The 17,073-nt window shown below is 37.0% G+C and overlaps 3 protein-coding genes and 1 pseudogene across 3 annotated transcripts; 1 reads left to right on the top strand and 3 right to left on the bottom strand.

The window, feature by feature from the left end:
- On the bottom strand, nt 8,528–9,746 carry LOC104753376 (zinc finger BED domain-containing protein RICESLEEPER 2-like). Its single transcript, XM_010475640.1, has 3 exons — nt 9,388–9,746; nt 9,146–9,245; nt 8,528–8,995 (listed from the first exon to the last, which is right to left on the bottom strand). The coding sequence occupies exons 1-3, from the start codon at nt 9,744–9,746 to the stop codon at nt 8,528–8,530; spliced, it is 927 nt and encodes a 308-aa protein (XP_010473942.1).
- LOC104749802 (pentatricopeptide repeat-containing protein At2g30780) lies at nt 11,045–13,447 on the top strand. Its single transcript, XM_010471497.2, has 3 exons — nt 11,045–11,455; nt 11,623–12,811; nt 12,906–13,447. The coding sequence occupies exons 1-2, from the start codon at nt 11,195–11,197 to the stop codon at nt 12,718–12,720; spliced, it is 1,359 nt and encodes a 452-aa protein (XP_010469799.1). The 5' UTR covers nt 11,045–11,194; the 3' UTR covers nt 12,721–12,811; nt 12,906–13,447.
- On the bottom strand, nt 13,606–14,842 carry LOC104749801 (oxygen-evolving enhancer protein 2-1, chloroplastic). Its single transcript, XM_010471496.1, has 4 exons — nt 14,532–14,842; nt 14,225–14,457; nt 14,087–14,137; nt 13,606–14,000 (listed from the first exon to the last, which is right to left on the bottom strand). The coding sequence occupies exons 1-4, from the start codon at nt 14,776–14,778 to the stop codon at nt 13,740–13,742; spliced, it is 792 nt and encodes a 263-aa protein (XP_010469798.1). The 5' UTR covers nt 14,779–14,842; the 3' UTR covers nt 13,606–13,739.
- Nucleotides 15,056–17,073, bottom strand: LOC104749800 (annotated as a pseudogene).

The raw sequence follows: 17,073 nt of genomic DNA, 5'->3' as shown, positions 1-17,073 counted from the left end.
TAGATAGGGAAGGATTAGGGGACACACTTGGTAGGGGATTAGAGGAAGGGTCAGAAGTAGAGGGTGGACTAAGGAGAGATGGGTGGGATCGAGATCTTTTGAGATTAGGTGTTTTGTTAAAGTTTGGAGGTGGGGAGTGGGGATAAGGCATTCCTTGTGGAGTATATGAAGCAGGAAGACCAACTATCCAGGGGGTGAGTGTGCAATTATTATAGAGGGGTAGGCTAGAGGTGGTGGGACACAGTTGGGTGGTAGATGGGGTATTTACTTTAGGGAGGGGAGGAGTTATGGTTGCAGTTGGGATAGAGGGTGGGAGGGAGGAAGGGATAGATAGCGTATTTAAAGAAGGGGGTTGGGTCATATCCAAAATAGTAGTTTCAATGGGTAAAACAGAGAATGAGTTTGAGGATTCAATGGTCTGTGGAGCAGGGAAAGGAGACTTTTTGGCGAGAGAGGAAGGAGGATCCTTACTTGCTGCTGATGTAGACACACCAGAAGCCAAAGGAGTGAGCTTTGAGGTAACTATTGGGCCTTTTGGGATAGCTAGAACAGTTTTTTTCCACCACTTTCTTTCCTTTGGAGGATGCGGTGGCTTTGACTAGTGCATCCTGAACAGGTGGTAGCAAGAGGCAGTTACGAGCCACATGTCCTAGTTCCTTACAGTGGGAGCAAGTGGCAGGGAGCCAGGGGTAATCAACACCAATTTCAACCACCTGTCCATTTGTCCCTGGTGAACTCCACTATATCAGGCAGCTTTTTGGTAAGATCAACCACTACTTTGGCATGAGATAACTGTAAGCTGACTAGATTAAGAGTAAAGTCGTGGGTTTCTTTAGGATCACCAACTAACCCTACAATAATGCTTATGCCTTCCTTAGTACGAAGATCCAGTGGTATATCGCGCATGTGGATCCAGATGGGAATGGAGTCAAGGGCAGGAGAAACATTGGAGTAATGAGGGGACCACGGGGCAGTATGAAACATGGAGTCACCAATGTATCATATACAGTTTTTCAAGGACCTTTTGGCGAATGTACTCATTGGGAATCCGGACAAGAGCAGTCCTAGACAGGTGGTTAACATGAATTTCTAACCGATTACCTTTACCCCACATATGATTCAGAACACTCTGAATTTGATGATACAGAGGGGGCCTACCATTGAAGAAGCAAATCATGAAATCCTTATGCATCTCAGCTCCTCTTTGGAAAACCAAATATGGAATGTGCGTGGTGGGCTTACCAGCTTCCGTATAGGAGACTTGAGCAAGCCGTTTCAGAGATTTATCAGTAGATTTCCTTAATTTTTCAGCCAAGGCTCGAGCAGTAGGTTTTAAATGAGGCTCAATACCTCCTTGGTTCAAAGAAGAACTGGTAGTGACTATGGGGACTCCCATACCATTAGGCTTAGGAGGACATGATCTAGATTTAGACGGGGTGTGGTTAGGTTGGGATGGTTGAGATGGTTCGGTGGGGATCTGGGGAGTTGGATTAGGAAGGGTTTGACAAGATGGAGTTTGACATGGTGGGGAAGTGGCTGGAGAGAGAGGAGTTGAAGCTTTATTGGTATGAATAGGTGAAGTTGACTTTGGAGCAAGCACAGTAAATTTCTCAATTATAGTTGCCTTTTTCGTAACAGTACAATTAGATCTAGAATTGTACCATTGAGGGTTGACTTTTGATGGAGGCGAAGTACCAACCTTGTGCATTTCCACATCAGTAGTTGAAATATTCAGTACAAGCACCAGAGTAGGACCAACCACAACAAGCCGACGGGATTTGGCAGTTTGTAATGGTTTGGCTACAATGGAAGATAACAGAGGGAAAAGGGCAAGGGAATACGAGGTATCAGGGTCAGTGGGATCAGGTGGGAGGAGAGGACGGGAAAGGGGACTATCACCAGCGATGAGCGGCGTCGGACTCAGGGCGGAAACACGACCATCAAGAAACCAGCTGTTTGCCATTGGAAACCGTATCAGAAAGAACTTTTATTTTATCAATCCAACTTGTTCTTTTCTTCCTTTAGATCATAAGTTATTCTACATTTAATTTTAAACTTTTTGATTTAAACTATATGTAAGTGATAATATCATAAATTAATCGAGTTCTTACATTTTACTTGGATTACATTAGTTCACAAGAAAATTATATTTAAATTTGTAGAGCTCTCTAAATACATAGAAATGTCTCACAAAAGAAAAAAGTTGTAGAGCTCTCTAAATACATAGAAATGTCTCACAAAAGAAAAAGAAAAAAACTGTTATAAACAGGATAATAACATATGTGATTATCCATCACATAATTTCTACTCTAAATAAAGTTGATCTTACCTATATTTACCTTAGTCCCTAAGTTACTTATATATATATATATATATATATATATATATATTGTATGTATGTATTTTAGCTTAGTCACCAAGTTTCTGTACTATATATTGGTGGTGGATGAAGACAAGAAATAATAACACAATAAGAAGTAGAGCGAAGAACTTCATTCGTTTACTTACCTCTCGTCTCTCTCTTTCTATTATAATAGTATATATTATTATACATACATATATACACATATATATATAATATAATTTTATTATATATTTATTTTATGTTTTATAATACGTTATCAGCACGATGTCTTTACTGCTGGAGTTTTTACGAGGTAAGTAAATTTATATTGTTTCCATATATGTTTTTAATACATAAATATTATAAACATCGTGAAATTATACTTTTTTCCGGATTGATCATCATAAGTTGTAGGTGTTGCCTCTTTTAAGATCAAATCTATAGCTAAATCATATCCGGATAGATCGTTATATATATGGTAGGCTCTGCCTCCTTCACAATCAAATAAAAGCTATGTCTTTTCCGAATAGATAGATCGTTATATATGGTAGGTTCTGGCTCCTATACGATCATATAAAGGGCTATTCAATTTTGGATAGATCGCTTTATATGGTGGGCTTTGCCTCCTTCCAGATCTAACAAAAGACTATTTCTTTTCCGGAAAGATCGTTAAAAATGGTAAGCTATGCTTCCTATATGATCAAATATAAAGGCTAAATCATTTTCTCGATTGATCGTTATAACTAGTAGGTTTTACCTCCTTTGCGATCAAATATGTAGCTATGTTATATCTGAATTGATCGTTTGATATATGGTAGGCTCTGCCTCCTTCACGATCAAATAAAATCTATGTCTTTTCTAGATAGATATATCGTTATATATGGTAGGCTTTGCCTCCTTTACGATCATATATAAAGCTATATAATATTTGGATTGATCATTTGATATGGTAGGCTTCGCCCCTCCTTTACGATCTAACAAAAGGCTATGTCCTTTCCCGAATGATTGGCTTTGCTTTCTATACGATCAAATATAAGGCTATGTCATTTCCGGATTAATTGTTATATATATAGAGGTTCTGCCTCATTCATGATCAAATGAAAATCTATGTCTTTTCCAGATTGATCGTTATACATGATAGGCTCTACCTACTCTACGATCAAAAAAAAGTTATTTCTTTTAAATTCTTATATATAAGGCTATAACTCTTATTTTATTTTCTGAATTTATAGTTTGTTTATTTTATTTTGTTTATTCACAAAAGAATCATTGTATGTGTTATATAAGATTTAAAGACAATGAAATGTCTTTATAATCAAAAATATATTTATCTTATGAGAATATATAAAGCACATGTACATATATTTTATACAGTGCAAAAGTAATTGGAAGGTATAGATGAGCTAGTCTCTCGACTTCCAAAGACATCAGATTCATAATTATCGATGTCTAGTGTTCTCCAAAGTCTCAAAGAAACTCATGGAGTTTTAATGACATTTTGTCTTAATAAAATTATTATGTTGAGACTAAAAATATGGTATCACAAGTTCGACCATATTGGAGACACGCATGTATATGATTACATCATGCAAAAAGAAAGATGGCAAAATAATAGTAAATATGAAATTCTTTTATGCTTCAATTATAACATTACCGGTCAAGCCATCCCGGTCAATCAATGATATTAAAAATCATTGAGAATTTGTTCAGAGGAACAAAAGTACTTTCACAAGTATTGCATGTACCCGTTCACATTTCATGAGGTTATAAGCTTTGCACTTCATTCATAGTTCATGTAATATCTAATTTATTTAAGTTTATTTAAATTATTTAAAAATTTATTGTTTACGGAGTCGATGGTTATATACCTCCTCCTTATTTTGTAGTAGGTTATGCCTCCAGAATCATATCATGTTGGCCCATTCACCATCCTTTTGGATTAACAAGCTCATTGTATATATACGATAGTTTGATTTCTTTGATAAATCCCCAAATGAAACTCCAAATATAACCGATCTAAAAATAAGATTCGGTCAGAGGTGAATGGACATAAAATTCATCATCTTAAAAAGCGGTAATACTAATTTCACATCTTATAAGGATCTAAGATAGTAGACATAACCAAAATCGGTATGTTGTTGATCCTAAAGTGGGATTCAGTACGAGATAAATGAACTCCAAAAGTTATCATCTCAAGGGGGAGAATTAAAAGAATCCCACATCGACAATAAGTCAAAAAACTTTGGTGAATTTGACACCCCAGAGCGATATAACTTTGGTGAAGTCATATCCTTTAGTTTATCACATATATGAATCGCATGTGATAAAGTGGAACATCCATGATGTTCACTCTTGAAATGAGCTATAATAAATCGTTCATAGCGCAACCCCAAGAGATTGCAAAACGGTTCTTGGTGATTTAATCTCTATGTCAAAACATGGAACATGCAGTTTTTCATGTAGTCAATATTATATATAAGGCCAACATTTTGTAAAGAAATATTTCTCCCATGTTATGTATTATGGTTAGAGATTATATATTTCTCATTTTGAATCTTATGGGTGTGCGTGATATATATTATAAATGCTCCTCTACATCGCATAAAAATATCATCCAAAGAGGATGAAATACATTGATGCGGGAGATGAGTCTCCGCTCTATTAATATAGAGCCATCTTATGAGAGATGTGCATATTGCAATAGTTGCATATCATCAAGTTGGATGATAAAAGTTCTCCGCCATTATGGGAGAATCATCGAATAGTTTTGGATCTTTTTACAAATGAATCTAACGAATATGAACTTGAAAGTTCAAAAGTTCAACAGATCACTATTCAAAATATATATTGCAAATCAAATGCAAAAAGCTGGTGGATGAGATTTCATATAATTATTGATCCTCACATAAATGAATATGAACTTGTAATTATGAGAAATATCACATCCTAGCTAAAAATGCTCCAATAAAAATATGTCTCTGACGGATGACATACTAAGTCTATAACACATACAAAACGTGATAGACTACTTTGGTCCCTAAGATAAATAAAATCCTCAAAAAAAAAAAGAGCAAATTAAAAACAGGATTATACTCTCAAAAGAGGAGCAAATAAACTCTTAAAGAGGAGTAGATAGACTCTTTAAGAAGAGCTAATAAACTCCCAGAGAGGAGCACATAGACTCCTAAAGAGGAGCAAGATACTCCTCAAGATGAGTAGAGAAAGCGATTGATATGGTTAATAACGAAAGCAGGTACCTGAATAAAATCATTTATATAATGATTAAAGTGATCTCGATTAACCATGTCATTATGGGAAATTGGAACCGAAGACATGCATGTCGACAATAAAATGATATAGCGCAAATGTGATTAATGAGGATCATAACTCTCTGCTCTGTGAGCATATAAAGATATATTTTGGCCAATAAAAGAGGTAATCAAGTCTATATTAAACTCGTATGAAAGACGAGTAATTTTTGGACTAGTGGTCCAAGCATCAAAAGGGTATAATGATATATAACAAAATGGTGTCTCGCGCCATGTTTTGTTAAAATACCCTATCAAACAAAATATATGCTATATGAATGACTTGAAATATGCTTTATGGGATGCTTGAAGAGCTTATCCTGAAAAATATATGATATCATAATTATGTTCTCGAGAATTCATAACAGTGATGATTTTGAACAACATCAAAAACTCTTGAAGAGTTATTTGGAATAAAAGATCTTGGAAAGACAAAAATGTCTCCAGATATTCTAAACTAAACATCTATCGAAATAGATGTTATACTAATTACTTCTAAAGGAAGTCAAATATATATATATATATTTATATAAGATCATATATAAATGCTGACAAGCATTTATATATCTTATGAATTATGCATAGCATTTTCTACTAATCTTTTTGCAGCATATAACTCATTCTCTATGAGTAGATTTTGAGTATGAGTTAAAACATATCTTTTATTGCAAAGGTATGATTAACTTGGACTTAATATATTTTGGAACCCCCAAGTTTGGTTTAGTTGGTTTTGCAGATAGAAGATCTATATCGGATCAATATAAAGATAAATCGCAAAACAACGACTTCGCGACGTTTCAGTAATAGACTTTGGCCGTCGCTTGTTCAAATCATGCCAAAATAATTGTGCTTCATATGCCGTATCGAGAATCCCTAATGGCTCAGTTGATGCCCAAACGTCAACCAATAGTTCTCTACCTAAGATTGGAGCCTCGTAACATGTTGGCGAAGAACTTTAAACAGTGGGTTCAATCGACATCAACTAGTTAATTATTGTTGAAGACTGTTGTATATGTCACCCAAATCAAAGGAAGCTACCCAAGAGCGACAAAACAAGACATATTCCTCTCTTACAGTCAAGAACTCGAGAAGAATAAGGAAGTTGATAGTTAGTCCATCAACTCAAGTAACAATGTAGCAGAGTTACTTATAAAGGGGGAGAATATGATGATCCACGTGACTGTACTCTTTTTCCCTTATCATGGTTTTTATCCCACTGGGTTTTTCCATGAAAGGTTTTTAACGAGACAGCAAATAACACGTAAAGTATCGATCTCAAAGAAGAATGTCAATGGTGAAGGTCTATCTCTCTCCAGAAGAATATAGAGAATGATCGATATGGATCATCTACGAAGATATGAAGAAAAGTAGACATGTTTGTTCGAAGGAAAGAATGATCGATATGAGTCATCTACGAAACCTATGAAGAGAAAAAGACTCATTTATTCCTTATCATGATTTTTATTCTATATAGTTTTTCTATGATAAGGTTTTTAGCGAGGCAGTACACAATAAGTAAATGATGATGTATAGGGGTGTCAAGTTGGGTAAACCAACCCAAACCAACCCATAACCATAGAGATTTAGTATTAAATGGATAATGAGTCAACTCAACTCATTAAGCAAATGGTTTGGATCAACCCACAAACTCATTTAGCTTAATGGATTAATGGGTTAAATGAGTTGATCCATTTTAGCAACCCACAAATTTAGTCTTTGTGTAATTTTATAAAATCATCAAAGCTTATGTAATTTTATACATAAACTGTTTATCATAAACATGATATATGTCTCCAATATTGCAATACATGTCAATACAAAAAACTATAAATTTTAAAACAAAGTTTCAACTTGAAACTTTCAAGTAAGCTAAATGAGCTAACACCTTGACTGCTCTGGACGCCTTGTACTCCTCTGGACACCTTGGACTCCTCTGGACACCTTGACTGCTGCACATGCTCCACACGCACATGAATCCTCTTCCTTATGATCCTCATAAAAACATCATAAAAACTAATCTGCGGTTTTATGTAACTTTCACCTCTGAATGATGGCAGTTTTAAGTCTCTGGTCTTGTAGGGCAGGAAGAATCCACAGAATTTGGATCCGATCGAATAATAACAGTCTCGCCATTGTCATCTACAATTTATAAGAGAAAATTTAAGTAATTCAAACTAATCCAAGTAAAGCAAACTGATAAACTATAGTATTTCTTACCTTCTTCATCCACCTTGTAACCATGTATCCAAGAACGAGTGCATAACAAAGCTTGCACATTACTGGGAAGGAGTCGGCTCCTATACTTGTTAATCAAATGAGCTCCAATACTAAAGGAAGACTCAGCAGCTACAGTGGTTATCGGAATACTAAGAATATCCATGGCCATGTATGTTAAAGCACCAAAACGGTGGCTGTTCTCTCTCCAATAATGCAGAACATTAAGATGAGGATGACTTTTCATCTCTAACTTTGGTTCCTCTAAATACATACGCAAAGCTGACTTGCCTTGTTCAATATAATCTGGGACATCATCCAAATCAAACAAATCCTGTATCATTACAATTTAAACACATTAGAAACTTAAACGGTTAAACCATCAAACAAACTTAAACTTACAAGTACAGAAACTTACATCTTGTACGTCTAAGCTTCCTCTACCTCTTTTAGGAGCATAAGACTCTGATCTTGCACAACTCACAACTGGAGTCAAAGGAAATTTTTTTCGATATTCTTCAAAGAGTTTATAAAGCTCACTCTCAAGGTGATCAATTTTTGCTTGTGAACTAAATGGATCAAGTTCATCATAGCATTGCTTCAAAAGTCTAAATTTCATCCTAGGATCTAGAACAGCTCCCAAAGCAAGTATAACACTGTACTACTCCCAATATTTATCATATTTCAGCCTCATCTTATGTATCATCTCTCTAATCATGTTGTCATCATGATTCCTATTCACTTCCAACAAACACTGAATCTTCCATACATGCCCAAAGTACAAGTTAGATGTAGAATAACTTCTTCCAGACATCAAAGTAGTAATACTATAGAAGGGCATCAAAATCTCATGAATCAACTTTGCTCTCTTCCAATCTTGAGTTGAGGGACAATGTTTGTAATTTTTGTCAACCACTTTAAACCTATTTAAAGCACGCTCATACTTTAAAACCTTCTCTAGCATTAAGTAAGTTGAATTCCATCTATGCTGAACATCCAAAGACAAAAGAACTTCACCATCACCTTCTACACATTCCCCAAATGCAATACGTCTAGACTTTGAGCCTTTAAGATACTTTACAGTTTCTCTGATCTTAGTCAATGCACCACTAATAACAAATAAACCATCCTGCACAATAAGATTCAATATGTGTGCACAACATCTCACATGGAAAAATTCTCCTTTACACAGCAAATCATTATCTAAATTAAGCCTATCCTTTAATATGTCTTGCAATGTTCCATTAGCTGTAGCATTATCCAGAGTCAAACTAAACACCTTTTTCTCTGTCCCCCACTCTTTTAAGCATTCATGAATCTTACCAGCTAATGCATCACCAGTGTGAGGAGGAAGTATATCACAAAATGAAAGAATTTTGCTATTCAAAATCCATTTTGCAATTCAAAATCCATTTTGCATCAACATAGTGTGCAGTCACCACTATATATCCATCTCCATAAGCAGTAGTCCAACAATCAGAAGTTAAACACACTCTACTATGAATTTTTTCCAACTCAGACCTTAATCTCAGCTTTTCCTTCTCCCAAGTTTTGACCACATCAGCAGCAGCTGTGTTTCTAGTATAGCATTTATAATCTGGGTTTAAATAACTATGAAAATCCCTAAGCTCCTCATATTCAACCACAAGAAAAGGTAGATTATGTCGTATAATCACCCTACTAAACTTCTCCCTAGCAATTTTATCATCAAACTTCACCCTCTTTCTTTCTACATCCACATTTAGTGAGCATTTTTCATAATGTCTTTTCAAATTAGATGTTCCACTAGTAGGCTGCCACAAATAACTCTTTGGACATTTCTTACAATAAGCCCTTTCTTCACCATCATCAGATTTTTCTATTACAAAGTAATTCCGCATTAATGACCTCTTACTTCTTTTTTCAAGATGAGAAGAACTTACTAGTGTTCTAGATTGTGATGCACTTGATGATGATGATTGTCCAACAAGACCACTAGGGGGTTCTTCTTCATCATTCAATTCATCAATCATTTGTTCTGCAAACCAAAACACAAAAAATCGTATTTCATATCAGCCCAAAACGAGACAATATAGCAAATAACTAGCACATAACTGCTAGAACAACAACACCAAGCTAAAACCCTTAAGCCATTAGAGACACCACATCCACTTAAACCACAGCTAGAACAACAACACCAAGCTAAAACCCTTAAACCATTAGAGACAAACACTTAATCGAATCAAGCTAAACACTTAATCGAATCAAGCTAAACACGGAATCAATCGAATCCACAAAAGAAACAAATCAAAAAAATATGAAGCATGAGAACATAATTTAAATGGGTTTAAGTGGGAGACAAGATTTAGATCATACCCATGTATCCGAAGTCTGAGTCGATCGAAGAAGACGAAGTGGGAGAGAAATCGAAATCGAAATCGAAAGTATTGATATCTTCATAAGAAATGAAAGATGGTTTTGTTCAGAAAGAAAAATTGGTTTAATCTGGTATTCAAAATTAATCAAATGGTTTGGTTTTGGTCAACCTATAAACTCATTTTAATCCAATCCATTTCAACCCAATCCACTAAACTCATAAACCAATTTGACTCATTAACCCATTAATACTCAAATTATCAACTCAATAAGTTTTTGAATTGGTTTGGTTTGAGTCAATCCATTAATTTTGACCCATTTTAATATCCCTAATGATGTATAATCAAAAAGGAGTATTATAAATCGGATAATAATATATGTGATTATCCATCACATTTAAAGTTGATTTTATCTATATTTACCTGAATCCCTAAGTTACTTGTATATATATATTGTATGTATGTATTTTAACTTAGTCACCAAATTTGTGTACTATATATATGTGGTCGATGAAGACAAGAAATAATAACACAATAAGAAGTAGAGTGAAGAACTTCATTCGTTTACTTACCTCTCGTCTCTCTCTCTTTCTAAGATAATAGTATATATTATTATATATACATATATACACATATACATATATAATATAATTTTATTATATATTTACTTTATGTTTTATAACAAAAACAACGTATAAATGCAATTAAAAATTAAAATTGCGATTGGTAAACCAAGTGCAATTATATGGTTTAGTAAATGGTTGAATCGTATGTATATACTTAAACCGAAGTTCACAATTTCACAGCCATTGTCTATTATGGCCTCAGGCCCAAAACAGCATTTGTCAAAAATCTTCTTCTTCTTCCTACGATAAACCCTAATTTTGGGGGCTTTGCACAGTTTCGCAGATCCTCAGATCCAATACTGCCTATCAAATCAAGCCGGAGCTATTATTATTGCTCAGTCGTGATCCATGACATCTAATTTTGTAAAACTCAGCACCGAATTTATCGGCAAACTCTCCCGTGTAACTAGCTTACCAGCTCAGCGTACTGATTTGGTTCAAAAGGTTTCGGTTTTGAAAGAGGAGCTTTTAACGATTTGTAACAGTAAGGAGAAGTTCCGGAACGTTTTGGATCAGAAAGGGCAGTGGTTGTTTAGAAGTTATCGTGATGGTGCTGGGATTGTAGAGCTTATGGATCAACTCTTCCCTCGTCATTACTTGGCTCTCCAGGTTCCTTTCTTCTCATTTCATCTAATTGTGTTTTCAAAGTTCGAAACTTGCTTTTGCCCTGTCTCTGCTATGCCATTATTGGATTGATTGCTATAGATTGAGCTGTTCCTAATGAAAGCAGTATAAACTTAAACTGTATTAGGTTTTGATGTTATGTTAATGTTCAGGTTTTAGATTGGAGGAGAAGACAAAAGGATTATTGTATCCCTTTGACATCGGTGGAGTATGCCAAAGGAATCAAAATTGCTGGTAGAGCTAGGGATGTAAACCTTGCAGTCTATCTTTTCGATGAGGCTGCTAAGAAACGGATTCAAACAGCTTCAGTTTACAATGCTTTGATGAGTGTGTACATGTGGAACGGGTTGGCTGATGAATGTCAGTCACTGTTTAAAGATTTCACTAGGCAAACGCATTGTGCGCCTACCATTGTGACCTATAATATTCTAATATCAGTTTATGGTCGGCTTCTGATGGTAAAGAATATGGAAGCTGCTTTCGAAGAATTACAAAAGCTGAAGCTTTCTCCGAATTCTGTTACTTACAACTTTCTAATTGCTGGTTATGTGACTGCCTGGAATTGGGGTAGAATGGAAGCTACTTTCCAAGAAATGCAGAGTGGTCCAGTTGAGCCTGACAGTGACACTTATCAGCTAATGCTTCGTGGGTATGCAAATTCTGGGAATTTGAAAAAGATGGAAGAAATGTATGAAGCGATTAAGGATAACGTTGGTGTAAACAATAGTCCTTTGGCCAGAGCCATGATCTGTGCATATTGTAAAACGTCTGTTGAGGATAGAGTCCAAAAGGTTGAAAAGTTATTGAGTCTTCTCTCTGGGGAGGAGTATCTTCCTTGGTTGAATGTGCTTTTGATTCGACTATATGCTCAAGAAGACATTTTGGAAGCAATGGAGGATAAAATCAACGAGGCATTTGAGCGTAAGACATGTGTTAATAAATCGGATATCATGCGGGCGATCACTGCGGCTTACTTCAGGTGTAATGAAGTTGACAATCTTGCTAATTTTGTCAAGCGTGCTGAGTCTGCTGGGTGGAAACTATGCAGATCCCTTTACCACTGTAAGATCATATTGTATGGATCCCAAAAACGCTTTGAAGAAATGGAAGGTGTTGTACATGAGATGGCACAGACTAATTATGGGCTTGTAACTAAAACGTTCGCCATTATGCATAAGGCGTATAAAGCCCATGGAATGGAGTCCGATGCTGAGAAAGTGAAAGGAAAGATGCTGAAACGTGGGCTGTAGATACACTTCATTTTGTGCAAAGGATTCTGTTGTTTCGATTTGTTCATCGTCTTTATCAAGGGCGGGCTGTGACCAAGCAGAGTATCAAATGGTTAGTGCTGTTTCTGCCTTTGCATAAGTCTCCTGTTTTATAGTGACTTTCCAGGGTGTTGTGCTTAGCATTTGGTCTCTTTTTGATATATCAGGTTGTAGAACTGTGCCCAATGAGCCTGGATAACGGATGCTGGCTAGGCTTCCATATTCTGTCACTGGGGTTTTGGGATGAGACGAACGCACAAATCTTGTTCCGTCATGACTGATTTAACCATCACTATTCTGCCATAGTTGTACATGTTACTGGCAGACTTAAAATTTCCATGGCAGATTTTGAGACGGTTGCCGGATAAGAAACCACAGTAAAACAAATTTGATGTGAGCCATGAAGAACAGTGCCTGCCCTCTCTGGTTTTTCTTGCCTGTGTTACTGATAGGACTAGAAGAGCTATTATTTTTCTTATTTTTTTAAGGCTCTGCTAAGTAAAGTTTTATCCTTAAGAGAAAACTGCTGCAGTGAGTTTCTCTGTTTCGGCCATCTCTGGGTCCAGTTTCCAGATTGCAGTAAGTTAGTAAAATTTTGTATTGTTTGGCTATCAATACCTTACATTGGCATATTGCTCTGTTGTTTAGCTTGATCCATGTTCGTAATTTTGAGGAAAATGATAGCTCAGCTACACATAGTGTTTCCGTATAGTTGACCTCCTTTACTTAATCTACAAGCACTTTCTCACGAATAAGCCATGTAGCTTTAAATTAATATGTCAATCATAAAGATCCACAAGATTCATAAGCAATATTTTTATGAAAGTCAAAAGTGAAGCTGTCATCACAATAGAATAGACTAACGACTAGAGACTTGAACAATCTTCATTCATAGTTATCAAATGCTTGTTTTGTTTCCTTGATCCATTTTTTATACAAGGGACAATGAGGAAGAAGACAACAGAATACAGAGCATTTGGTTAGTGTATATTTATTCAGATTCAAGCAACACTGAAGGAAGTAGCAGCATTCTCAACGAACTTCCTAGCTCCTTTAAACCACCTCTTGTCTCCTGCTTGTGCTTTGCATATGTAAAGCTTTCCACCATTCACAGTAGCTGTTATCAGTTGGTGTTTTCCACCTTCATCTCCATCAGCTGTTCTTGTCAAAACCGACAAGTAATAGTATGGTTTCCCTCCGATCTCTTGTGTCGATGTTTCCAAAATGTTCGCAGTTGCTACTGCATTTGCATCAAACCCTCCCTGTAGAAAGAACAGTAACATTCTTAAGGTATTGGTTCTCGTTTGAACTCAACAATTTCCTTCACTAAACTTGAAAACGAAATTACCTCAGAGGCTGTTTCGCCGAAGTAAGCTTGCTTTCCCAGGAGATAATTCACCTGCAGAAACCAGAAACATGTCATCAGTTGTGGTGAATGGTGATTATCATCTGACTGAACTTCTTTGCTATAGAAACAGACTGAAACCTGAGAGAGGAACTGTTCGGGAGAACCGTAATCAGTGATGGATTTCTTGTCTGTAGGAGTGATCATAACAGAGACATTGCTGGTGGCGTCAAAGTTATCCTCGAACCTGAGGACTTGTCCTGGATACTCAATCTCTTTGCTTGGGTTCCACTTTGATGGGATCAGGATTTTGAATCCTTCTCCAGTGTACGGCATGAAATCTGTGTTCTTCTTTGGCTTACCAAACACATTTGCTGCAATAATCAAGATTTGCTTCATGATTCTCATTGAAATGATCAACATGAATAGAGAGAAAGAGAAGTCATACCGGCTTCACCATAGGCGGCGTCAGCAGGCGAGACTTTGGATCCGACAGCAGCAGCACCAACGAGGAAGGTGAGGGCAAGACGGCGGGAGATGGCGGAGTTACCGTGTTCCTGAGACTGTTGAGCTCTACATACTACTAAATGGACGGGTCTCGAGAGAGACACGTGACGAAACGACGAGGAAGATGATGATCGCGCCACGGAGGAGGCAAGTGCACTCTGGTGCAAGAAGCACACGCTGTATGACATTGTCTCTCTGCTATCTTCTTTTTTGTTTCAACCTAAAGACCAAAGTGATAAAAGTGCTTTCAAGTATGGAGTTTAAGTGAGTTTTGGATTTTGTGGCATCTTCTGTTTGGATGTCGGGATAAGGTTGTATAGGTTCTCCATCATGCCACGTGGCACTGATCATTTTGGTCTGAATGAATTTTGTAATAGTTATGATCTCACTGGAAGTAGAATGAAACTGCTAGAAGAGTCCTTATGAGTAAACAACAATACTCTAGAAAGAAACTGTGGCAAACGATTTAATAGGGAATGAAAATATTAGAGCGACATGAAACCGGTAAAAAGTCCGGTTCATGATTTAATAAATAAAAACACTTTGGGAACCATTATAGTAAAATGGAGGAACCATCCAAAACATAACTTGTTTGTTTATACATCAATTCCGCTACTTTTAAGGGACCCAAAACGAAACCAAAAGCACTATAGCTCTTCATGCACTTCCCTTATGTTCTGCTTTGTCTTCACGCTGCCTTTTATGGATATCAACCTTTGGAACATATTGTTCTTTCTTCTTGCCGGAATCTGAGTTGTTGCCTGACCTGGTCTTATTTTTCTTACTGCTTTGATTCTTAGCCACTGACGCAGCAGCTTCTCTTGGAGGTGCGTTTGGTTGCTTATTTCCATTGGCCTGATCAGAAGGCATGTTCTCTTTCTTGTTACCTGAAGTCGAACTGTTGGCTGATTTTTGCTTTGAATGCTTCGCCGTAGAAGCAGCTTCTAGTTAATTAATCCCATTGGTGGGATTAACAAACATCTTCCCTTTTTTCTTACCCAAATCAGCATTGTTGGCTAATTTTGGATTTCTTGGCTTATTGTTTTGCTGCCTAGGTATCGATGCAGCTTCTGTTGTAGCCATGTTGTAGTCATGCTGCCGATTCCTGTTCGTGTGACTAAGATGCTTGTTCTCTTTCAAACTCAGAGACCAAAAGAGAGAGTTTAGGAAAGAGCTTGGTTTCTCTTCCCATCCACCGGTATCATACATCTCAGTCCTCGAATGTTTTGGTCCCATAGACTCCGGTGGATTTGAAAGTCCCGCGTGACCATCATATGAGAGAATACAAGCTATTGCATGCATAGAAGCTCCGAGATGAGGCGGCAGATGTTCACGTGGATGTGTTACCTACAACATGCCAATAAACGGTTGGAGATCCAAATCAATTAAAAGAACCCTTGAAGTTGTATGGAGTAGTTTTAAGTGTAATGACTATATAAACTCACCTTGAACAAAATAGACGCCATTAGTCGTTCCCGCAAAATGTACATTTGAGCAACTTCAAGCGCTGTGGTTTTGAAAGGCAGCCAACGATCAACTACCAACTTGACTGAATTTTCAGGTGAAGACATCATTTTCGCTCCACTCCTACTGTCTTCTTTATGTATGTCCATTCCATCTGCATTAGTATTAGCTCCTCCTTCTTCGTCCTCTTCTTCTTCATCACTATCATCAGAATCACTGCTCACTGTAGGAGCCACAGCTATCTCTGTTGAGACAAGTAACAAAGGAAGATCCCGAACAACAGTACAGTTTCTTATGTGCATGCCTCCATCTCCACGTGTGATCTCATCAAAAACAACCAAAGATTCATCATACTTTTTCGACGACAAGTTGAAGTTGTTTGACAGCGAATGCACACGAACTTTGGCACCACTAGCAGTCTCTACTATAGTTCTTCGATTATTACCAAAAGCTGGGCACAATCTTCCCACCATAGGATACAATCCTACTGATAGAACAGCACGGAGTATACCGGGATCACGCGAATTCTGGCTACAGCTTGAAATATCATTGGGAATAATCCCATGTCTTTTAAGTTCCGACTCAAGTTGGCTACGCATTTGATCCAACATCTTCATAGCGCTAGGAGAGACGAAGTACTGAGAGCAAAACTCTGCCGAAAGACCTCTTTCTTTTGCAATTTTCCAGCATTCAAAGGCAGCAACAACCGCAAGGTGATCACTGTCACCTCCACAAAGTGACGCAAGTTCAAGTTTTGCAGCAGCAGCTTTTTGTCTTTCAACTGGCGACATAGGCATCGTAAATGGTTCCTTGTAGTCGGCTGCACATGCCAGAGTAAGTGCTGGATCCAGACAGTTTACTAATACAGCGAAGAAAAGCATTTTGCTAATCAGAGGATGAACTGGGAGATGACCAAATTTCTCTCCAAGTTCTGTCAGCTCTTCCTGAGGTGTCAGGGCCCCAATGTCCTGTAGTATGCTTAAGGCATTTGCAATACTTTGATCAACAGGCGGGTCCAA

Source organism: Camelina sativa, chromosome 16 (assembly GCF_000633955.1).
Source record: "Camelina sativa cultivar DH55 chromosome 16, Cs, whole genome shotgun sequence".
Taxonomy (NCBI): Eukaryota; Viridiplantae; Streptophyta; class Magnoliopsida; order Brassicales; family Brassicaceae; genus Camelina; species Camelina sativa.
Note: the sequence above shows the minus strand (reverse complement) of the source record. Positions and strands in the feature narration are given on the sequence as shown.